Genomic DNA, 26,124 nt, shown 5'->3' on the forward strand with positions numbered 1-26,124 from the left:
CACAAGAAGGAAAGAGATGTTCAATTGAAGAGATGCACATTAAGAAACAGACCAGCTTAGCCAGCCCTGATTTCCCAAGAATAATATGTTAACTCTGAGAACATTTTCACCTACCTGGGATCTTTTCTTACAATTTTTTAAGAGTTAAAGAGAGAATGAAAAATAACATTTTAGGAAAATATTCAAGAAAACAAGAAATTAAAAAAATACATTTTATGAAAAGACAATACATTCACTATACAACTTAAAATTTAAAAAATATTTTGTAAAAATTAATTTAAAAAAAAGTTTTTAGCTCAAACTCATGATTCTTACACCGTCAGCTCCTTGTAGGAATGATACTACCCATTAGGCCAGCGGGCTTTGTATAATGGAGTAATTATTTATTGGTACTCTCATTAGATAGACATCTAGAACTAGATTTAGACTTATGATTTAGAACTTTTAAGATCTAGTCTAGACCAAGTACATTCCCAGTAGCTCTCTGATACATATTAAAGGAACATTTCTTTATTTTGGATGTGTGCTCTGGGGTGTTGCTCTTGGTTTGAACCTTGACCCCTGCCATCCCCCATCATCCAGCAGGAGGTTTGGCCTTCAATATAAGGGACATCTGAAACATGTTAAGCATTATGCAATAATTTTTTGGGGAATGCTAAATTGCATCTTTCATTACTCACAGTTCATCACCCCCTACAGGAGTATTGACCAGCAACTATAGATCTCCATTGTCCTCTTTCTTAGGTTATCTCCTTTTCAACTGCATCTATAATGTATAGAAATAATGTTTTCATTTGTCTCCAGTCCATCAATGCCAGGTTCACCCCCTACAAGGAAATAGAGACTGATGCTGTATTTAATTTGGATGAAGATGTCTTACTGACAACTGATGAGGTCAGCTTTCTTTATGGTATTCATAAAATCATTATAATCATTTTTCTTTATTTAAAATGTTCCCCCTACTGGATGTTGGCGCTGATATTTTATAGACTTTGTTCTAAAATATTTTTCAGATTGACTTTGCCTTTAGTGTGTGGCAAGAGTTCCCAGACAGAATAGTTGGTTACCCAGCAAGAAGCCATCATTGGGACGAGTCTGTGGGGAGATGGAAGTACAGCTCAAGGTGGACCAATGAATATAGCATGGTGCTGACTTCAGCTGCTGTTTATCACAGGTAGTTTCTTTTGCTGTGGTGGGAGTTAGAGGAGGGAAAGGACTTTGTTAGTTTGGCAACCAAGCAAAGCATGGATAATACTTGTTTTGTTTCTCTAACCAGTTGATAAGATCTAGGAATATTGTATTACTTTATCTGTCAGTTTTACTCGGACTTGTAAGTTTTGCTATGGCAGTGACAGGGTTTGAACCTGGAACTATTATGGTGACAGTCTAAATCATATACTACACGACAAAGCAGTCATCATACTGTCTATATACATTTTGTGATCTGTTCTACACACACACACACAAGTTTTTTTTAACAAACAATATCATCTGCTTGTAAAAGCTGGATTACCACTGACACAATTTGATCAAATGCTACAAATCTGATCCTATAGAGACTCATGTTGATATTGAATTTTAATGATATTTTGTGATCCCTCAGATACTACAACTATCTGTACACAACCTATTTGAGTCCCATGATTCTAGCCAAGGTGGATGAGTGCAATAACTGTGAAGACATTCTCATGAATTTTTTAGTCACACATTCAACCAGACTCTCTCCCATTAAGGTAATGCATGTCAAATAGTTACTTCTTTATTCTTGTCTTTTGAATACATACATTTGCTAGGAGATATGTGATCCCCTTTGAGAATATGGCTTACTAGGATAATACATAATGCCCAATTGCCAAATAAGATATAGTTTGCTTGAATGTTGTGTTATCTATAGAATTTAAGTAGTTCCAACTGAGGAGCTACTTGACAATATGTTGAGTCCTAAAAAAGTCAATGTTTCTCAGTAGATGTCTTAAGTGCCTCAGTGGGTTATTGTAAGGCCTTCTTCAGTTACAATGCGACTATGGATCTTCTCATAGAAATGACATGAATGCCTGGATATTAGCTTTGGTTGGAACTATATCACCTTCACAGCAGTTTCCCCCTCCAGACAGCTGATGTATCCAAAGGAACGGCAAGTGACTATACAGTTTGGGGTCAGCGGCATTGCTGGTTCTGCCAGGTTGTGCACTCTGAGCTGCAAACTGCCAATGTCGCATTATTCCTCAGGGCTGACTCCTAAAGCCTTTCCCATGTTTGGGTATAGCTGCAAAGGTTATAATATAGTACCAAGGTCTGTAAATATGAATGACACTGTCACTTAGTTATGGAAGGGAGATAAACCTAGAAATGATTATATTTGGAAGGGAGGATAATTAGAATTAGTTATCCATGTTTTATTGAACACAAACAAATTTTTTTGTTTTGTTTTGACTCGAGAACAAACTGATGATAATGAATGGGGGAATTCTTTGAAATTAAAGTTGTCATCACTTTCTCTGTCTGCCTCTTCTTCTTTTTCACCTGGCATTGTTGCCTGAAGGAAAGTTTATATTAATATATAGGTCCTGATTCACTTCACTGAGCCTTTGACTTCTTATGTGGTGGGGGTGTAGGGACAATGCACAAAAAGAAGCTGTGAGATTTTTTTATGAGTGAATATTCAAACTAGCATGAGTAGTACTAAACTTAAAGAACTCTAGGATGGAAGCAATAATAATTGAAGTACTCTGCCATAAGTTACAAATACAAAAACATAGCATTAATCAAATGCTCAGAAAGATGCAAGGATTAAATCAAAATATTTTCTTACCATCTTTTGGAAGTATTTCTGTAAAGGTCTGTTCAATATGTTTCAATTGTTCACATAGCAACTAAAAAATTGCAAAAAGACAACATTGCTAAATCTGCAATTTACAACTCAAGAAAATTAAAATATTAGACAATGGAAATTTTTACTTCTTTTCTCAGTTCTCTTTGTAATATGTCATAAACAGATTGAAACATGAAATGTGTGGAACATAATTCATATCTGTAATCTAAATGATAAGATAAGAAACATGGGCCTTTTATTGCCATTTAAATGCATCAATACCTTCCCCTGTGCATTTGAACAGGGCTAGCCTTAGGCCTCTGTAAACTTAGGTAACTATATGGCCACAGTGGGCCCCACACTAATTCTAGGTTCAAATTCTTAAATTAAACCATTATAACTTGTACAGGGTTCCCACAGCCACCTGATTTTCCAGGAGCCCCTGGAAATCTCCTGAAATTGCAAAATTGAAAAAATCTAAAAAATAGACAAAATTGTCATTCAATATGGAAAATGTCAATACTACGCTGGATAGAAAAAGGCATCGTCAGCTTTCATTTATTAAAAAAGACTTTTTTTTTTCTAGTAGAAAATCATAATATTCACTTATTATCCTTATCCAGACTGGGTAGGGATAAGGATATCCATTTTGCATAGGGCCCTGCAATTGTTAGGGCTGCCCTGCATTAGAAACATGTTACAATCTTAACAAGTATATGTTGTAAATTGTAGTTGTAGTGTAATTGTAATGTTGTAGTGGGGAAAGAAAAACTTCTGTAAAAAAAATCAGGAACAATGTTCGAGTCAACTATATTTGTATTCAATCATCGTTTACTTGATCTGATTACGTGGTGTGTTAAAATCTTGTTGAACAATCTTCAAACCTTATTCAGGTTTTTAGTTTTGGATTTGTTAAGTTAAAAAAAAAACAAAAAGTTTATCAAATTGAGCAAAACAGGCCTGTGCTGCCCTTACTCACACTACTGTAAAGGAATCAACAAGGGATGCCTCCATGGCTCAAAAGGGATTGGGTCTTGTAACTCTTCCTCATCAACCAGGAGTTCCCAGTAAGTGCTGGAACCTAACCATTTGACATTTTTTGTCTGAACAGGTGACCCAAAGAAAGCAGTACAAAGAGTCGCTGCAGGCACAGACCCTGGACCAAATAGGTCAGCTCCACTTCCAGCAACGGCAGGAGTGTCTAGAAGACTTTGTGGACTACTTCGGCTACATGCCCCTGCTCCACTCCGTAGTCAGGCTTGACACCATGCTCTACAAGGACCCAGTGTCCAACATGAGGAAGAAGTACAGACAGATAGAGACGGTCCAGTCCTGACCCTGGTGAATGATAGTTTGTTTGACTGTGTACATGTGTGTGGGTGTTCTTTGAATGATAGTTTGTCTGACTGTATACATGTGTGTGGGTGTTTTTGTTTCATTCATACAACAAGAATTGTAAATAATATTGCTGCTTAAAACTAAAGAGATATCAAATAATCAACCTTGTAGGAACTAAAAGGAGAAAAAACAGACATTATATTCATATGTTGCTATAGAGCATAATTTGTAGTGTGTTTTAATATATGCCAGATGAGTTGTTTTAATTTATTCTATTCTCTGATGTTCAGTGTATTCATGTATTGGTATGTTCAAATACCATAAAGTTCCAGAACTGCTCAAGTCAAACTGTCACTACTTTGTTCTTGTACTCAACTTATGTTCTTGTAGTTTAATGGGATTCTCTTTTATTGTGCATGTTCATGACACACTTGTGTTGATCTATGTTAATTTATTCATGTATTTATACAGTTTTCATTCATATCTAGTCAGCTTCTAGAGCTCATGTTCTATTTATTGTCTGCATTGATTGGTGGAAATAATTTGTTTGTTTGTTTTAATCATCAAATCATAGCTTCATCAAAACTTTTAGTAAATATATCTATGTATTTTATTTTTAGTTTTTTTTTAAAGCTTAGCTAATCCCTTTTTCTTTGGCGCTAATAAATACATTTTTTTTTATTTAGATCACTTATGGCAATAGTAATTTTTAGTTGGTTCATTTCTTATTACTTATATAATTTTTTTTTGTACCTTGTCTAGGGACCATAATTTTCTAATCATTCCTTCAAGAACTGGCCGATTTCTTAGGTCTTTAGCACTTTGAGTCCTAATGTATAGCATTGAGCTCATGTGAACAAACCAAAAGTTTAAGGATAAAATGATTTGTTTGTGCATTCTTCTATTTTGTACATAGTGGCTGTGTGTAAACAATATGACCTGACCTAGATCTACCACTTGCTAGAGCACAAGAAGAATACATGTTTGGCTGCCACACACTTATGAAATATTTCAAGCACTGCAAATTTTTTTTTTTTTTTTTTTTATTTAAATTTTTTTTTTTTTTTTTTTTTTTTTAAAGAGTTTTTTGGGGCCTTGTAAATTTGGACATTTATGTGTTTTTTTTTTGGGTATATCTTTGTTTGCATAAGAATGGATGCCGTGTCACAATATGTAATGGAAGCTGTGTCACAATATGTTAAAACTATAGACCTAATGGACATTTAGGTTTATTCCTAGCATGTTTGCAACAAATTGTTAATTCTGCTTGTCATTGTTTTAGAAAATGTGAGCTTTAAACATAATGGACTATGTTTAGGTGTGGACAGACTCACCTGGTGACCTGGGTGCTGGCTAATCTTAAACAGCTGACCAATTAGACTTCGCCTCTTTCCATAAGTGGAGCGTTATACTTGGGTCAGGGTGTCAGGACATGCCTTTGTCGTCGGGGGGATAACACCTGAGTAGAAAAATAATATTCTGTCTAAAACTAAATTAGAATATATTTACACATAGCAAAATATTTCTGCAATGTACAGGCAGTCCCAGGTACAAAGTCATTAACAAGATTAACAAACACAAGTTGCAAAAGAACACAGGTGACAACCATCACCTGTCATACAGACAGAAAACTGGCCAACAGTGCCGAATTTTCTTGTTATTTAAATCAAAAACCATTTGTAATTTTCAAAATCATTTGTAGTTTCAACTAATGAAGACTGCCATCTACTAGTTTCAACAACAATAGAGATATAAAGATTTTTTGTTACATATTGTGATATTTAGTTTAGCAAATGGTTGCTTCTGAAATTGCAGAGCTTACCCAATCCCACAGATTCAAAATTGTCAAATATTTTAATTTAATAGTCAAAGTTAAATCACCCTAGCAACTTGATTGTTAATGTCAAGAATAACAAGTTATCAGAACTAGGGTAATATCAAAGTGAAACTAGCTACAGACTCTATTTGTTAGTCCTAAGAAAGTCGTCATTAATTTGTATTTCATATTCAGTTATATTTCTGCAGCTTGAACTGATTATGTGTGTGTGTGTGTGGTTGTGCATGGGATTACTTACTTATTGTAAGTGGAAATACGGAGGTATACATTCACTGTACATATGCAAGTGAAACTCTGTGAGTTTTGAACAATTTGTAACAGTGTTAAAATTAACATAGAAAAATGACTCTATTTGAAAAGTGTATAACTATATTGAACACATTTTTACTGAGTGATTAATGTCTTTTTTAATCTCATTTCCAGCCAACTCCAAGCTGCTTTAGGAATAAATTTTTCATTTATACTTGCTGTGTGCCTTAATTCTGAAGACATTGACACTTCAATCTTTATTCTCATACTGGGAATTTTGTGATTGCTAAAACTCCTACTCTCCCTTTTTTAGACTTACCATTGTACATAGTCACCAGTTGAACAAGCAGAAATGACTAGGTTTAAAGAAGAGCTCACAGTAACTTATTTTAAGGAGTTTAAAAGATTCTGGCTTTTAAAAGTTAGAATTATGTAATTTCAGAAAGTAATCATAATTACTTTTTTTTTTTTAAAGTTTATGAATTGGCATGTTAAAAAAGAGCATTTGTATTCTTGTTGTTGTGTTCAGAACTGGAAGGCACTATGGATGTCTATTTACTTGAGCTGCACTCTGTTCATAGTATGTTGTTATCATATCAAAGAGTTCAATTGTCAATACATTCCTTCCACTGTAAAACTTCATCTCTTTCTCTAATGCATGCTTACCTTCTTGATCTCTTTCTCTGATGTTGTTTTGTGCACTAGTATATCACAGAGTTCAGATAAAGGTAAATGACATGGTGTCCAGTTGTGTCCCACTTTTATAAGCATTGTAACATTTCTTAAAACTTCCTCAAGAGATTCAATTTTGATTAGCTTTCTGAGTTCAAACACCAGAGTTCAATCATCTTAAATTCCCTACAGAAAGCCTAGGAAAATACAGACAGGTTGAAACCATCAAAACAAACAAGGACTGCAATTATCTTGTATGTTTTTCTTTTGTTTTTTGATGAACATTTCTCAAGTAAATAAAAATTAAAAAGATTTGTCAACACAAGTTGTTTAGACCAGGGTTAATGCTGAGGTTAGAGTTTAAGTGTTTTATAGTGCAAGGATGTCATTGCTATTCCTTATAACTCAGTATTACTATGGCATGGAACGATGGTTTGCATCACTCACCTCTGAAGAATCCTTGCACCATGTTCTTAAAGTTTGTTTGTTGTTTTTTACATGTGCCATGCAGCTGCAGTTGGCATACATTTGCATCTCTTTGTCCTTTTATGTCATTTTGATTGGACCATTGTATTAGTAATTCATCATTCTTTTTCAAATTAGTTTACATTGTTCTCAAGTTATCTTCCTTACTATCATTATTACTTCTTAGTTTTCTCCCCTGTTTCCAAATCAATTTAAATCACTAATTCATAGATGTCTACATTTTGATTGTAGATTACATGGGAAAACAAACAAAAGAATTTCCACACGTTTTTTTTTTAATATTTGAGGAAAAAAAAAAAAGAGTTTTGTGTTGGGATAATTGTTCAACGAACACATTTTTTGTTTTGTTAACTCTCAATTTTAAAACTGGGCATCTTATTTGTTCCTGCCTGAGCTAATTTAGGTTTACTTCTCATAGTCTCTGTACAATTGTTTTAGTTGTACCCTAAAGGCATTCAGAATGCAAATCAAACAGAAATGTTTTGATTATAAGATTGTGACTCTTCTTGAATCTCTTGTTCTGTTTTTTTATTATCTACGAAACGCTAATAGTGCTCTACATCTTGAAACTAATTTGAAGACTTTTCAATTGAATGTATAAATTGCACACATGTTTGTCAAGAACCTATTGAATGATACACAATAGTTGTTTTATTGTTGTTTTAACTGAACATAATGTATTAGTTATGTTGTATTTTCATACCTTGGCTGGGGTGCTATGAAAATCTAGGTTTTAATTTCTAATCTTTGCCTGTTTTTTTGTTGTTGTTTAAAGCCATGTCATCTGTTAGTTTAATCTGTGATTCTTTTGAATTATTTCCCTTTTTTGTTTGTTTTCTTGTGTAGGGCCAACAGATTTGTTATGAACAATGAACTTGTGTTGGCACGATGCTGATGTGTATGTGTGTTAATGACTCTCAATACTTTTATTGCAGGGCAATAAGAGCACAAGCAATATCATAGTATATTATATATATATATACATATATTATATAGTACATAGAATCTGTTTTGTTTAGTGGAAATCTAATTTTGATTGTGTTGTTGTTTTTATGTCATAGTCTTGGTTTAAACAATGTAATTGTATTTCTAATTGATTTAATGTCTACAGAACTAAGAAACTATGTGGAAAGGACAAAAGTTCAATGTCAGGGTTCCCCAAACTAATGCCTGCAAATCAGTTCTTAATTGTGATGTTATCTAGCTTGCTGTCCGAAAAAAAAAAATTTAGCAGTAATATTTCTATCAGTATTTATATATTTTTTGAAAATTTATCATTTAGTTTTTATTTATTATAAATTTAATAATACAACAAAACATTACTTTCAATTTATTTATAGCATTTTAAAATCTGCTATTTTACAAAAATGTTATATTAATAAAATAATGAAAAGCATTAGCTTTACGTACAAACTTGTAGTTATCCCCAGTGGGTCAGTTTTATAATCAAACATGCTTTTACATTTACACCACAGATTTATACAAATTTAAATTTTGTTTTAAAAAACCTTCACCTATCTTTTAGTCTTTCGGACCATTGAACACCACACAATATCTGTTGACTGTCTTTTATACTAACTAGATCTATAATAAAAATGCACACTTTTGGAAACCATAATAGTCATTGTACCTTCAAAGGCATATTGAACCTTTACGTTTTTTAAAATCAACTTTACAAACTACCAGTACATACATTTTTGCTTTTAGTTTTCTGGACTTCTTTCATTTTTTCATCATCAAATAGATTACAGTGGGGGAAAAGTCAGTCCATAGATAGACTCATTGATCTGTGATCTTTAGTTAGTTTTCTCTTTTTCTTCATTGGTCTTGAGGTGTTATTTCTGCTTGTAGTACAGACAGTGACAGTTTTATGTAGTCTTTGAATACATTATCCAAATAATTCAGTATTAATAAGTAGAAATGAACTTTTTATCTTTCATTTGATTGGGTGTGCCCTATGATGCATGATGTTGCTCACCCAATTTGACGGTCACATGTCCACTGAAAACTTTTGAATCCTTTCTGGTGACAGTTATCACAGCTCACAGCTTGATCCTTCTTTAAGGTGAACACCACTGCTATCATTTTGAACTTAGTCCAGTGCCTAGGGATGTAATGTAAAATGTTTGTTTTGTAAAATGTTTTACATGTTTCGGATGTTCCTTCAGAGTTGAAGATAATTACTTCCTAGTCCAAACCTCCCACAGGACGACGGGGGATGGGAGCGGCAGGGTTTGAACCCGGGAGCATCGATAAATCTGAACGACAGTCCAGCGCGCAAACCGCACGACCAGGCAGCCAGAGGTCTATTGGCTTCCAGATGCATTCTGGGAATATTTCAGTAGCTGATATAAGGTTTTGAAATGATATTTTAAAATGCTGTTTTAAGAGTAATGACAACTAGCATACCACAATGACTCTTTCTAGAATTAATTCTTCTGACTTTCCATTACCACTTTTTGTTTGCTTTTCAGTTTTACAAAAATCAACAACTGAAATAGTTTTTATTTGAAGGAGACTCATTAAAATAGTGTTAGGATGAACCAATGTTATGCACAAGTTCTCTATTGCCTGTTCAGTTGTACACTAGTTCCATTAGAATAAAAAAACAAAATTTGCCCTGACTAATATTGTTGGAAACTTAATATACTTTTTTGTTTTGTTTTGTTTTATAGAACATAAGTACTTTCTTTATTTGATACACTATGTATAGAATTTGTCTGCATTTTTGTGTGTGTGTGTGATGCTGTTATGTTGAGACTGTGTTTTTATCATCAAACATGAGGACACCAAAGTGAACATCAAGTTAAATGCCATTCAACAAAATTATATTAATGGCATTTGTATAAAAAAAAAAAAACAGAATAGTGGTTGATGTCTTACATATAGGGTGGGAAAAAGAAATGTTTGGAAAATTAAGGTTTACACAAAAGTATTACTCGCTTTGTAGCAGAAACTTTGTTTTATATTTATCTTACATGTATGTATGTGAACAAAATTGGTTACATTTTTACCTACGTAGATTTTTAACAGTTATTTCTCAATATTATATGCTGTTTAATGCTAGGATATTAATTTGCTGCGAGTTTTGCACAATTATTACAGAATTCTTAGAATATTTAGTAGTATTAGATTTGTGTACATTTAAATTATCACAGTTTGACTATTCCAAATAACTATTAACTAGTCATATCTTTTTGTTTTATGCCCATAATTTCTTTGACTTAGATTCTCTTGAGGCCATGATTCTATTTGTCTTTTAGATTCTGTAACTATTGAAACTTTTTTTTTATAAGTGGCTCTTTGTATCCACTGGGAATGTCTCTAAATATTGAACAAGAAATGACTGGGATCAAAATACAGGGGGCATCTGTCCATGACTATCCAGACTCATCATTCTGGTTGTTGCCAGCTATTGATTTATTATGGACTATTATACATATATCATACATAATATCACCTGCACTTCTGCTCTTTTTTTTTTTTAATTTTTTAGTCCAAAGTAGCCTCATAGCAAGCCCTCTGACTCACGATGGATTGTCCAAGATATTTCATTATCTCTACGTTTCAATTTTGTTTCTTTATTATTTTTACTTAGCAGATATTGAAAAATTGAGGGTAACAACATTGCTGTTTTTAAACTGGTCAACCATGTTGGTAAGGGGAAACAATTTTTGAAATAACTTTTTGTCTTATCAGTTAATGTGGTAACTCGAGTGACTTTCCATTGTTCAATAGTTACCATTTAAAAGTTTAGTTCTAGCACAACCACAATTGCTAGATTTTTTTAAATTTTCTTTTTTAGCATTTTGGTTAATGTTGTCACTGTTCATCTAAAGACTTCCAGACCAGCTGTTTTCTTTGCTTAAATGTGTTTGTGGTTCATACCCCCCTGATAACATATCTATGTACCTTGTATCTATGAATGGCGCACAGTACATATTATATTGATTGCTGGGATAACCTGACTTCCATTGGATAATATTTATGCACCAATATGGACACTTTTTTGTTTCTTTTCACTTCCAGGAGGCATTGTGGGATTTGTGTCTGCTTCATCCCATGCATTATTCTGACCTGTTGATTTTTTTTTTTTTAAATTGGGTTATCTCTCTTTCTGTCTGAAACATTTTGAAGACTAATTACTCAGGGGTTAATGACAAATAAAAAACAACAAAAAAAAAACAGCAACATGGTAAATCAGTTGAAGTTCCACTTTCACCATCTTTATGACATGTCTGTCATGTTTTGTTGTTTTTGTATCACTGATATATATATATATTTGTAATGATGTATTTGAATGCATTCTATTTCTCCAGTTTCATGTATGTACTTCCTGTTGATGTAAATTTGGTTGTTTTAAACAAAAACAATGTCTATTTTGAAAACTAATGTGTATATACAAAAGTTGTATTAAATTATGACCTGACTGTTTTGTGTGTGTACAGGATTCATGCATATTGAAGGCTGATATAAATATTGTCAATGATATGAACTACTTGCATTAAGAGGTTTATATTGTTAGGTTGCTTTTTTTTTTTAAATCTTAAATGCTTGGAATAAACATTACATTAATATGAAAATTATTAATTGTGTTTCTAGTTCTTCAATTTCCAAAAATAGAGAAAAATGGTTAGGTATAGTAGTCCTATGCTACATTAGACATAGTATATCAAAACTGTTGGCAAAGTTTGGATAGTATGTAATAACTATGGGGGGGAAAGGGGGTTTGGAGATTTGTTATGTACAAAAAAATATTCAAATGAAATAACAGGTATCAATCAAAAGTTTTAAAATATAAAAACACTGTATAACAAGAAAAACAAACAATGCTTCTATGAAATGTAGAGGTATCCATTAGTTTGGATCAGTCATGGAATTACATTTTTCAAATAGATCTAAACCAGTGATGCCCAAAATACAGCCCGCGGGCCAGATCCGGCCCACCATGATAATAATGATAATAATCCTAAATATTTGCTTTGTAAAGAATATGCGGTTGTTTAGAAAAAAGTAAACCTATAAATGTCTTTATAAACAAATATGACGACATTCTTGCTTTGAGCCGCGATAAAAGATTGTTAAACTACGCCTAGAGAGTGTAGGATCGATGGGAATATTTACCAAAATGAGTCAAGAAAATGAGACGGTTTAAAATAGCTACAATGATAATTGATATTCACATCTTAAGTAGAGACGTGAAGCCGTTTTCCGACGCGTAAAAACAAAGATCAACTTCAAATATTCATTAAACAGATCCAATAAAATTGTTTCAGATCAATTTCATTTTGTTTGTTTTTTGTACCTTTTCGGTCATGTGGCCCGCGACACGAGTGTCGGAAACTAAAATGGCCCGCCGGTCGAATTAGGTTGGGCATTACTGATCTAAACCAACAACAATAAATCTGTGTGATTAATAATATTTTTACCAATTGCTTTTAGCTTTCCCAAATACGCTATAATCCTATGAGCTGGACCAGTTAGGAAAGGGGGGGGGGGAAGAAAGAAAGGAATATCTGGGTGGATTTTACTGTAATTGGTTTTTAAAAGCTGAAAAATCAAAGGGGGAACAACCTGAATTCGAACTTGTGGCTAATGCCTCCTCTGGCAGACGTGCTAACTGCTCTGCTAGTGACTTATGACAAGACAAGATTGTATATTATCGTTCTTTCAATTAAGAGAGGCGACCTATAAAGGGGACTAATTCAGCTTATACCACCACTTAATCAAGTTCGATTTCTTTCTCTTGTTCAAGATATCAAACAAAATAATTAATAACTTATTGGTTGTTTTTTTTTATTGTTTCTTGTGTTGGCATGTAACAGAAATAATTGTGTAAAAATTCAGCTTGATCAGAGACATGGTGTCGGAGAAATAACATGTACCAGAAAGACAGAGTGAGTTGAAATAAGTTTTGTTAAAAAAAAGATATTCACGATTGTTCTGTATAATCAAACATTTTTTAGTATTATTTCACTCTGCATTTGCTCTTAGCATAAAGTTTAAGCAATAACAAAGACTGATTTAACAGTCAAAAATATTTATAAAATGTGTTCATTGCAACGGTCAAAAATATTTATCCTTAAGACTTTAGAAAATTAGATTTTTTTGTTATGTTACTCTGGTTGGGGAGATATTGAGATCTGTTACAAGGGGGGTTTAAAAAGGTGATTTTTTGGCATTACTTAATAGCCTAATGTTCCCATACAGTCATTTTAACCAAGTAACTTTACTTTCAGGTTTTCAGTACTGAAAACTTTGTTGAAAGAAAACACCGACTATTTCACTACCTAGAACAGTGATGCCAAAACAGCGGCACAAAATGTAGAAAATAATAAAAGAAAAAGGTTCAAACATTTATTTTTTCTATGTTATTACTCTCACTTTTTCTTTGATGGAATTAATTCTAATCTATTGTGTTTCTAAAACAGACCATTACAAAAATATGGTGGCATTGTTGGTTTGAGCCGTTAAGAAAAGACCCTTAAGTCATGTCTAGAGATAGGGTTAGGGTTGACGAAAATATTTACCAAGAAGCCAATAAAATGAGTCGGCTGTAATGGAGGCTACCGAGTTGCTCACATTTTAAGAAGAGAAATGAAGCATAAAAAGGTGCTTGCTAGCAGTGATGGAATAAAATCATCTTGAAAAAAAAATTTAAGCTGTCAGCCTTTCTGCCATGACAATTCCAAAATGAGTCGAGTAGACGATGTTGGTGAAAATCTCCATTCAAAACTAAATGACAGAGCAGCAGTTTTCTAAATGATTACTATTCCCGTTGAGGAGTGACGCCAACTGGAACTGATTGACGTACAAAGCCAGACTTCCCTGCTTGAGAAATTTCGAGCAATACAGAAAATATGTTTCTACGCTGTGTTGTCTTGCTTATTTCTGAAAACAGTTGCTGTATATGATAACAACTTGTTCAGTTATAAGGCACTTGAAACCCTTATGATGTAATTGACTTATGTGTATAAATAGGCCTACTGGAGCCACTCTATTTTATTTAAACAAATTTTATTTTTGCTAATGTGGCCCGCGACAGAAGTGTTGGAAATTAAAATGGCCCGCAAGCCATATAAGGTTGGGCATCACTGATCTAGAACATTAGATTAACTTGACTATACTACCATATCAAACATTAGATTTATCTTAGGGGCTAAAGTGGCTTCTGTAAAGCTCTTTTAACTAGTTATTTTGTAGTTATAGCAATAACTACAATGAATAGTAAACACCTAATGTAGTACATTGATCCAGTTTGGCAATAACAACAATGAATTTTTTTAGCTTGTGGTCCTTTTATTTTTTGGGAAAATTGAGAATATTTATTGTATAAAGCTATCATCAGTGCATCACACACACACTCTGGAAATTAAACTAAAAGTGTCCCCCAAGCATAATGGTGAATTACAAAGGAAAAACAAGTTATTTAATAAGGTGTTCAATAAACTTTAATCACACTTCTATAGTTCAGTGCATTAGATAAACCAACTCATTCATAAAATGAAATGTTAACATTTTTCTTGTTATTTTTTTTTCACAATATGGAACAAACAAATAATGTTTCATTCCTAAAACAAATGAAATCATTAACATCACAATCATTAATATAATCATCACAATTCTAGAATACACAAAAAATTCACACAAAATAAATGATTTTCATTCAATAAATTAAGAATATTTGACTATAATCTTACTATCTTTCTATTATATTTTTTTAAATCTTGAAATAAAAGCAGAGTCTAGTACAGAGACAAAGGGAAGACAGAAACATGATTATTCAAAAAGGGCCCAACTTTTTTTATTGCAAAGAGACCTTCAGTTTTAATTATAATGTCACATAGACACAATACAAACAAAAAAAAAACTAAATAAGTAGATCATCACTGACATTAATATTAAACAGACTGAAGTGAAATTGTGTTGTATTAAACAATATGCTTAAGGTTCATTCATTAATAGTTAAAAAAAAACTAAACATTAAACTAAACACTGTCATCAATTCATTCGAAAATTTTAAAAACGTTCACTTTATGGACATAGGTACATACCGATGTCAATAAAATCCATCTAATAATGTTATCTCCAAACTAATCATACTACTTTCTTCAAGAAGAAATTTAAGTCATTGGTTAATATGCATGACTAAATGCATGACGCGTAGGACGTAATCATCTTCTTTTTTGAAGTAACGTCTGTATTATATAAGATAAGATAAGATAAGAAACTAAGAAATTTCCTGAGACTCAGTTTAGATATGAACCAAATTACTATTTAGATTATCTAATGCCTATCAATTTATATAAGATCTTGAACAACTAACCCTAACCCATATAACAAAAAAATGCTTGCCATCAGCATTAGCACATGCTTTAAGATAAAGATAATTAGTGAGGTAAGACGTTACATACACAGCACCCAGTGAAAAATGCTGAATCTTATTGCATATCAAATATATTGACTATAATGACAAGCTGTCTACAACAGCTCTAAGCTATGTACCCTTCACATTGAAATGTATAGAACCTACTTGCAAACTTCTGAGACTAGAAGAGAAACTTAATGGTGTCCTAGATACAAATAGCTCCTGAGCCGTAAGCAGACCAAGTAGTTAGAGAAATTGAACATTAACATTCCACAAGCACAGCAATGAAACGTTGCTACAGGATTTGGAAAATGAAAATATGAAGTCTTCACGTTTCTGCAAAACAGAAACAATTTGAGTGAATTTTGTCTTGTGATGAATTACACGAAAATAAAAGCCAAACAGAGTAAGTTTCATTTAGGCTCATTTTTTCTTGCAAAACAATTGCTTCATTCTTTATACATTTTAAACTACTTTTATGCAGAGTAAGTTTAATTATGCTCATTTTTTCTTGCAAAACAATTGCTTCATTCTTTATACACTTTAAACTACTTTTATGCAGATATTTTCATCTTAATCCATATCTCAGATCAGACCAATAATGTTGGAGAAAAAATGTACCAACAAAGATGTGATTTATATATTCCTCAAGGTTTTTGTTTACTTAACTAATATGGACATTTTGTTTTTCTCATTCCCAACTGATTCCCCAGCTGGCCATTCAACATTCTCCTAAGTATTACTGACTACATTCACACTTTCAGCAATGGACATGTTTTACATGCTGAAAAGAACAAGAAGCTACTTAGACCCAGTTGAAATCTATAGTAAGAACAAGGAGACATCACATTCACACCTCTGTTTACATGCTGGAAAGAACAAGAAGCTACTTAGACACATTCACACCTCTGTTAACATGCTGGAAAGAACAAGAAGCTACTTAGACCCAGTTGAAATCTATAGTAAAAACAAGGAGACACCACATTCACACCTCTGTTTACATGCTGGAAAGAACAAGAAGCTACTTAGACCCAGTTGAAATCTATAGTAAGAACAAGGAGACACCACATTCACACCTCTGTTTACAAAAGAACAATATTTGGGAGTTGTCAGTGACTAACACAACCCAGAGTACAATTAGATTATATATTTGTGTTCTACTGATTAGAAGTAAAGATCTTATTGAAAATATTAAGTTCTTTGATTCACCATGAACATGTGAATTTACTGTACAATACAACAGATAGTATGGGCACTAGAACTCAGTTTCTATTTCACAGAAACAAACTGACTTCTTACAATGTGGAGGGAAAAACAACACAAAACAAAATGTATTGGCCCAACTGGCATACTTTCAGAGTCAGTGAAACATAAAAACTGAAGTTTATTACTTTGTTAACTAAAGAATACAAGTAAATTCTTTTTTTTTTCAAATTTAGAAAAGCCATGAATTGGGTAGCCAATGAGTTTTAACTCTTAACTTAAATATAAGTAATAAGAATTAAAACATGAATTAAGGCTCAAAAGCACTACACAGTTGCTACATATTATAAAATAAAATGACAGAATCACAAAAAAAATAAAATCTGAAGCGCAGTAACGTAGAAATAAATAAAGATATCGATATATCAATATATAAACTATGCTTATACATTATGCCAAACTCTTTACTATTAAGAAAATAGAAACATTATAGGCAGTATATGACATTATCAGTCAACATTATAATCATCACACTCAGAAAAACCTGCAAAAATCAATGCAGAAACATTGAAGCTAATGTTAGTATTTTTTATAAACAAAACTATGAAATAAATATGAAAAAATGTACATTGTTTAACTGTGGTCAGTTGATTTTCAGTTTCAAAAAACTAATGTTTCACTTAGAATATGTTCACATTAAAAAACAATGGAACTGAGAAGTTTGTATAGGTATATCTACACGGCAGACATTCAAACAAACATTCAAACTGTTGGCTGCGAAACTAAATGTAGAAACCAAAGAGTATATCAACTATTAACAGATCAACGCTGACAACTCAGTGAGCATTGCTTATTAGGTATGGAATAATAGCTGTTGACTATTTCATTAATGATGGCGTCACAGCTATTTACACTTTTACCTTGAATACATACACATTATTGCCATTGTAATAGTTTATTGAACATAAAATGTCAATAATTATTAGGGTATTTAATTTGATTACAGATATATTTAAATATTGATTAAATAAAATATTGATAAGCAGAAACACTAGGGTACTATTACACAGACCAAAAAAAAACAAACAAAGTCTTGAAACAAAATGTTTTTGTTTAGCACAGATGCACCCTAGTCTTCCATGTCAGTCCAACCATAGAACGTCTCACAGAAAAATGTTTAAAACGCAGAAGACTCAAATGCTTGAATAAAATTCATACACTAATAAACGTTAAATTTAACATTTATAATGTGTAATTAAGTATGAACAGCATATATATTTATAAATGGAAGAAAAAAGAAACTGACCACTACCATGTCTGCATAAATACCTTGATATTATTTCATAATAAATCTAGAATTTATAAACTAACAGTCAAATTTATGTATATATTATTATAATATATTTTCTTTGTAAAATAGGCACTATCTACCAAGAATGTTTCTTATAAAGATAGAGAGTTTAAAGTGTGCCTGTTAATCTTTATACAATTTATATTTCATTATATGCCTGGTAATCTTTATACAATGTATATTGCATTATATGAAATGTATAAATCTTAAATTATTTGTCTAATGAATCACAGAACAGATTGTTAAGCTTCTTTTACAACTTACTATAAATATATAAGATGATTTTCAAAGTAGTGGAGGAAAAAAAAAAGAGAAAATATTTTATAAAAATCATTTCCATTTTTAAAGAAAAAAAATGAGACAAGAAAAAAAATATTTTATCCGCTCTAACACAATCTGATATATTAAATGAGTTTTACTGAAAGTTTTTTTTGTTGACAAAATTTAAAATTTGACATGTTTGTGCACTAGTATCAAATAATATTTTACTCAACAAGAAAACTTTGGAAATGAAACAAAAACTGTAAATATTACAATTTATATTAATGTGCCTGTTCTTCAAAAGAACAAAAATATATTTCTGAATTATCAGTATGATTAAATTAGTACTCACCGAACAAGTGAATGAAACAAATAATTAAATAGCTAAACCTGAGCTGTTATATTGTTATAGAAGTAACAAACTAACAGGCTCTACATGCTTTAGAGTATGAAAACAATTCTGTTGGTATAGCTATTTAGAAGTTGTTGTTTTAATTGCAAGATCACTACTTCCTACTATAGGTTCGCTAACATAGGGGAACAAACAGGACTTTGGTCCGGGGTCCCAACAGGAGGGCCCCTTTACCCTTTTTATGCATTTTATATATGTATTTGAAGGTTTCTGGCATGTGAGGGGAAAGAAGAGGGGTCCATACATACAGGGCAGTCTGGGGCCCAAATATTTCTTAAGGCAGGAATGCCTTCCAATAGATGGAAAGCCTTTTAGAAATGATCAACAGTTTTCAATGACAACAACAACTGGAGAAGGTTCTAGGAAACTGAACATACATTGCATGAGGTTGTTGTGGTGCATGAAAGTCACAAATTCAAAATAAACAAAATGATCAAATGTATAGCACAGATGTGTTAACATTTATTAATATAGAAGGTTATAGAACTGTAAATCTCATTAATATAAGTTATAGAGCTATAGTTCTCAGTTTGGAAAGTATCCAAAGACAATAGATGAATAAAAACACAGTTGTCTAACTTTTCTGAAAAAAGAAAATCTAGAGGACAATTTCCTTGTACTAAGTTAATTCACTGGTTATAAAAAAAACAAAGAAATAACAGCTGTGGTGCAATGCTTTCATCTGAAACAAAAATAATACAGAAAAACAATAATTGTTTAACACAAAACTTTAGTGGCCTTGCAAGTAGTAATGTGAGGCTACTGTGATTTTTCCTCATATATTCTACATCTGTTCCAGACATCAATGGTCAGTAAATTAAAGTATGATACATACCAAAGAAAACATCTAACAACTCCAAAGTTTATCTGATGCCTGGCCTCTGGTGTCTCTCATTATACAGTGTCTCCATCAGGAACTCAAAGGAAGCATTGATGATTCCCCAGGACAAAAAGGAACGCATGTAGTTGAGATGGACCCCTTTGAATATACCTCTAACGCTGCCATTTCTCTCCTGCCAGAGTCTCTTGAAGGTGACCCAGATGCCATCAAAGGGACCGCCAAGTTTGCATTGCATCTGGGTTTTGATGACGTTGAGAGGGTAAAAAACAGAGCTGATCAACATGCCCAACATGGCGCCACAGATAAAGTCTTTCAACATCTAGACACAAAAACAAAATATAGATAAGTGATGATCATTATACCCAACATGGTTCAACAGATAATGTCTTTGTCACAAAGCAGAGCTGATAGAATAATTTAGGGAAATATAGCCTAGAGGGGGGAGGAGAGAAGGGGGTATTTTGGTAAATGTTACCATGATCCCTTTTTAAATGCTTTAAAAAAAATGTGTTCACTTAGGGTTCAAGTCTCATCAAGGGGACTAATTCAACAATCTGTCAAGTATGATTTCTTTCCCTAGTTTGATACTGAACAAAATAATTAATTACCAATAGTTAATTAACTAATTGGTCATTTCTTTTCAACTGATTCTTGATTTATCAGGTACAAGAAATAATTGTGCAAAATTTCAACTTGATCTGAGAATGGGTCTGGGAGAAATAAATAATATACATAAACTTTTTATCAGACACAAAGACAGACAGAGTGAAATGATATTTAAGCTTTGTAATTACTATGCTTAGTTTTTTGCATCACATACTGACCTAATTTTACTTGTTTATTCAAGTGTGCAGGAAATACTATTGCAATTTGTATGTGTGTGTGTGCATGTGTGTTGACTTTTGCTTAAAATAGGTTTTGACAATTGACTTATTTATACATTTTGTCCTTCTTCATCCACATATATTGGTGATGCATGTCATGTTATTAATCATTAGAAGAAACTAGAAGAAACTTTCAAAGCGATCCATTTCCAGGTCAAGAAACAATTAACTGACCAGTACACTTCAAAAGCCTTCAGCTAGTTACTTTCAGAGCAGTAATCTCCAAGACCACCTCTTCATTCATATCTCTAGTGCTCACTAAGTAAACATTACAACTCATCAATGACATGGATTACATTTGAGTGGCAAGGGTCACATTGCAATCTTTCCTCAACATTAAAACTAGGACAGCAGGAGGGGGGATGTTAAACTAGACAAGGACGTAAGACATTCAAGATATTCAAGATAAAGAAACCGCTTAATATTCAATAAAATGAAATTGAAATGATAACACTTTGACTTAATAATGAAGATATGACATGTAACTAAGTGAGTTCATAATATTAGTGTGATTCATTTATATTCATGTGAAGATATATTCAGTCAAAATTGTTGAGGAATTAAAAATAATGTTATTTTGTTTATTTTTTTAAGGGGTTTATCCCCAGCAAAATTTCTGACTTTGGGACAATGTAGCAGATAAGTTGGAAATAACTGGAAACACATCTTATGATCATGGTGATGGTGAAGAATGCTCCTAGGGATAAACTAGGAAATGTAATTAAAAGATAAAACCGTGAATCATGTTTGAGGAAAGCTCTGACATAAAGAAATGAATTTTTAAAAATGTTCTTTCAATAAGTGGTTATGTAAAATGTTTGACATATTTTTCAGTATTATTTATTTTTCTACAACTTACATAAAGTGTTGGATATTAAATAATTTTTGGTAATGCCAATAAAGTAACAAACATTATATATAGACTTTTTGTTGGGTAGCATTAATAATGTAGATGGGTCCCCCTTCTGCCTCTTAACTCAGCCTGCCTGCGATAGGTTTCTAACATGTCAATATGCTAAAAAAAATAGTTAAGCTCTTACCCACTTTATACAGACTTTAATTACATCTTTATTACACAATGTACTACTAGGAAGCAACTCATTTACATCATACCTTTTCAGTTCCTGTATTGCTCTTGGGAACATGTTTCTGAAGCCACTCACGACCCAAGAAGAAGGCAACATTGCTAGGCCCATTGCGTAGAATAATCACGCTAAGACCCCTGTAATACTCCTTCAGCCCATATTGCCGCAAGTGCTTGAAGGCATCTAGTGTGTTGCTGAATCTGTTGTGATATTTAGCAGTTTGCATCAGTGTTTGGACTCTTTCAAAAGGGTTCAGGACTGCTTCCAAAGTGCCAGCCGTCATGGCAGCTATTGTGTGGTTCACATAGACACTCAGGCTGGGCAGCCGAACTTGGAGAAAATCTTGGGACATGTAGTAGCCTCCAAACATGATTGACAGAGACGATGTCTTCTGAAGCAGAGGAGGAAGCAGCCCACGGTATAAATATTGCACACCATCACTGCGGAGCTGTTGGAGAGCCTGAGTAATGGAGACTCCATGCAGCTGCTGTCGGAAGATGGTTTTGTTGATAGGAAATGTTATGCATATATTAATGAAGGCGGCCCCCCAACCACATATAAACTCCCTGTCTCTGTGCTGTCCTGTAGGCAATAGAAGGCCTGTTTGTGGAACTGGGAGTGGTACCTGGCTGTAACTTGCCTGCTCTGCATTTTTGTCTACAGTCATCCTCTCTTCCATATAGCTATGTTGAAATATCGCTTGTAGATTATTGCACCTTGGACACTAAAGATCACTGATGAATTTAACACATAATATTAATATGGAAACTAGAAGTATAATTTTTTTCCTACCTAAAAGAAATTTTTAATTTATATGTGTATAAATAAATAAATAAATATATATATATAATACATATTACAAATAGTAGCTAAACAACCAATGGAGTTCAACTAAAAATTAAAATAATATGATGAAGATAAAGTGCTGAAATAATTGAGATGTGAAAATAAAATATCAGCATGAAATAAAAGATCCTGAAGGCCATCAGTTGATACAAAAATAATTGTAGAACCATGGAACGAAACAATGAGAGCTCTCACCAAGGCAAGAATCGTAAACCACCTCATCCACCATCTGATTTCATAGCTTTAAATGATTATAAGAACTTAAGACTAAGTATCTTCCTAAAATTTCAATCACAAACGGAATATGCTGGAATTCAAATGCCCCCAGCCCCTAGTAGGAAACAAATGTATATATTGATTTTTACTTCTTTTTTTACCAGTAGGGAAGAATTTTATTTTTATTAACGTCTCTTTGTAAAAAAATTTTTTACCAAAAAACAATCAAGAGAAGGTTAAATGTGGCTCAGCAGATGTGGTTATGAATTATTTTAGGATTCAGTTACAGAGATCAGGTCACAAACAAAGAAATCTTATGCTAAATAGGCGCTCAGCCACTTAATGAAGTAACCAAGCATTGCATGAGATTCGCTGGACATATCCTTTGTCAGAATGAATCACGTCTGAAAGGTAGCATAACATGGAGGCTGATGAAAACTCTAACAGGGATGAGCTCATATAGCCTGGTGTTTCACCTTCATGGATAGCATCAAGACAGTGGACACCAGTGATGGAGACTCACTTCTATGGTCACAGCTTGCGCCCAATTGGAAAACAGTGCAAGGAGGATCTAAGTCTAAATAAATCTAATAGGTCAATATTTATAATGTCATTAGGGACAAAAAAAATATGCAGATTTGTTCCAATCAATTCTTACCCAAAACTGTTGTATACATCTTTCTGGTATGAGATGTTTCAGTAAGCCTTCATCCAAGATGACCATGGTAGACTGAGTTTAGATTCTTATGAGATTATCAACAGTATAAACCTGAAAACAAAAAAGTTTAGAAAAAAAAAAATAGATGAATTCATCGAAAAAAAAAAATGACAAAAAGTGAAGAAATATAATGCACATCATTGGACAGTTTATAAGTACTTAAAAAGGACTCACCTTTGAAAATTATTAATAGAATGAGATTAACTATGACCATAATTAATTGATTGCATTTTTCATTGTGACTTGTAAGTATTAAATTTAGAATATTTTATTTATTTAACTCACTATGATTTAAAGAAAAAAAATCATCAATTTTTATTTGTTTCGATGGTTTTACTTTAGGACATGTACAAATCTCAAGGATTCATGAATCCTTTAATACTGAATTATTTCTTTATCAGTAAATAAACTCAGTATTAGTACTAAGACATTTCAATGAGAATATTATTATAAAGACCTTCAGATAACCAATAATTGAGTCCAATATAAGTTGATTCAGGGGTTTGGGCCAGGACTTAAAAATCTTCATTTCTAAATGAAAGTCTGAAACTTTCAAGTTAACATAAATTTACAACTTGGAGGATGTCGGATTGACGAAAATATCAGATTACCAAAAGTTAGCTTTACTTCAAAGAATTTAACTATGTTTCTCAAGAACATTCTATTCTGTCAGACTTTCTTGGGTATAAATTAACAACAGATGAATGCATTTTTAGGTTAAAGATAACATATTATATAAGACTTCTGTCTCGTCTGCAGATAATTTCTCTCCGAACATAAATAAAAAAACAATTACTGTGCCATTTTTTAAATTATCAAAACAGCCTCTTAGCTAGCATGGAAGTATCTTGTTATTGTGATTTCATGATAAAAGAATTGTGCATGGCGTAATGTTTTATGTGTACAAAAAAAAAATGGTTAGTAAAGCTATTTCGCTCCCCATCATACAGGACTTTACAAGTCAAGACAAAGATTAAATTTAATAAAATTAATTAACATTAAATATAATTTTTAATTACCAGCTTAAACTAGATCTAGATAATGAGGTTTACTAAGATATCTAGAGAACTCTAGCTAATCTATATTACATCTACATATATATTAATATAATAATAATATATTATATTTAAATTAATATATTAAAATATATATAACATACTCATCATAGACTCATGATAGTGATAGTAAAGTAATGTAATGATACTGTGACTGTAGTAACTGTAACATAAAAAAAAAAACATAGATATACTCAACTTTAACTCTTAGTCTTATCTCATATCTGTAACTTATATAGTAACTAGTGTAGGCAGTGTTGTGTAACTATTAGACTAGATCTAGGGTATGATTTAGAATCTAAATTCTAGAAACAAAATCTAGATCTAGATGTAGATCTAAAGATTTCTAATCATTTAGAAGTAATTTTACCCATTCGAATAGCTGACAATTTCTTAATGATGCGAAAGATTATATATGACCTTACTTGTATGCAATCTTTTGTTATAGATCTAGGAATATCCATTTAAATTCGGCTTTTTCATACACTTTCGCATTTTTTCATTTTCTGCTCAACCATTTTTCAGCCTAGGGACCATATAAAGTTTTGATATAATATGTGTCGTTTATCGCATCACCGAGCAAGACAAAAAACATTTTTCAAAAATACATTTAAAAAAAGATAATACCTAATTTAAGCAACGTATAGAGCAATTTTGCTCTTAATAACTAATGACTAGAGTAACATCACTAAATTTAGAAAGCCTTCAGGATAGAAGGCTCAAAAGTAAAGTAGCAATAATACATAAAACACTGAACCATAATCTTCAAATACAAAAACAAAATTTAATAAAATACTCTGAAAGATACAATGATAAAGGCACATTTTTCGTTCCATATTCTAGGACAAATTTGTACAAATGCTCTTTCTTCCCTAGCGCTATTAGAGCATGGAATGGGTTGACTGAGCTAGCCAGGGAAACCAGTGACTTGGCAGAATTTAGGTAATTGGTTAATATGCATGACTAAATGCAGGACGCTTAGGACGTAATCATCTTCTTTTTTGAAGTAACGTCTGTATCATATAAGATAATATAAGATAATGAATGTTAGATTAAAAAATAATTGAACATTTTTACCCGCCCCATTTCCCCACTCCCGATAAAAATCATTCTCAAGCGAATGTATAAATCTACTATACTTCATAATTTTCTAATGAGAGCTATTTAGATCTAGACTTAAAAGCCTGTGTGCAAAATGTGCCTGAACATTAATTTATTACACATTTGATAATATAGTGCCTACATGAGGAAATACCCGAAGACGTAGGCCTATTATTACTTCGTTCAAAATAAAGATTTTCTAGTTTTCTGGCCAAATGTAAATTAATTTCTTTTTAATCTTTGAAAAATTATAACGGTCAAGCTCAATTTTCCCAAGTGAGTCCAACGAGCTAATAGTTCTTTTCCCAACAATATAGGCCTACATAAGCTGTCAAATTTCTAGGAAAATCGTCAGAGCCGTTTTCGAGATCCGTGTCCACCCAGGTTTT

The 26,124-nt window shown here is 32.4% G+C and overlaps 2 protein-coding genes across 5 annotated transcripts in view; one reads left to right on the top strand and one right to left on the bottom strand.

The window, feature by feature from the left end:
- The window catches only part of LOC106055537 (exostosin-1-like), a 95,788-nt gene extending 83,808 nt beyond the window's left edge, over positions 1–11,980 (top strand). Inside the window, exons 7-10 of the mRNA XM_056015247.1 lie at positions 805–894; positions 1,014–1,174; positions 1,604–1,733; positions 3,924–11,980. Of these exons, the coding sequence (XP_055871222.1) occupies positions 805–894; positions 1,014–1,174; positions 1,604–1,733; positions 3,924–4,148 (606 nt within the window). The 3' untranslated portion in view covers positions 4,149–11,980. The remainder of the gene's footprint in view (positions 1–804; positions 895–1,013; positions 1,175–1,603; positions 1,734–3,923) is intronic.
- A 2,724-nt stretch (positions 11,981–14,704) lies between these two features.
- LOC106055538 (mitochondrial nicotinamide adenine dinucleotide transporter SLC25A51-like) lies at positions 14,705–25,138 on the bottom strand. Of its 4 annotated transcripts, XM_056016045.1 has the most exons (5): positions 25,005–25,075; positions 24,739–24,797; positions 23,520–23,630; positions 21,828–22,533; positions 14,705–20,149 (listed from the first exon to the last, which is right to left on the bottom strand). In XM_056016045.1, the coding sequence occupies exons 4-5, from the start codon at positions 22,476–22,478 to the stop codon at positions 19,853–19,855; spliced, it is 948 nt and encodes a 315-aa protein (XP_055872020.1). In that variant the 5' UTR covers positions 22,479–22,533; positions 23,520–23,630; positions 24,739–24,797; positions 25,005–25,075; the 3' UTR covers positions 14,705–19,852. The 4 variants fall into 4 exon arrangements, with proteins under 4 accessions (XP_055872020.1, XP_013067282.2, XP_013067281.2 ...); XM_013211828.2 differs by lacking the exon at positions 24,739–24,797 and having other exon boundaries at positions 25,060–25,138; XM_013211827.2 differs by lacking the exon at positions 24,739–24,797 and having other exon boundaries at positions 25,005–25,076.
- Positions 25,139–26,124: the final 986 nt, after the last annotated feature.

Source organism: Biomphalaria glabrata, chromosome 17, assembly GCF_947242115.1.
Source record: "Biomphalaria glabrata chromosome 17, xgBioGlab47.1, whole genome shotgun sequence".
NCBI classification, from domain to species: Eukaryota; Metazoa; Mollusca; class Gastropoda; family Planorbidae; genus Biomphalaria; species Biomphalaria glabrata.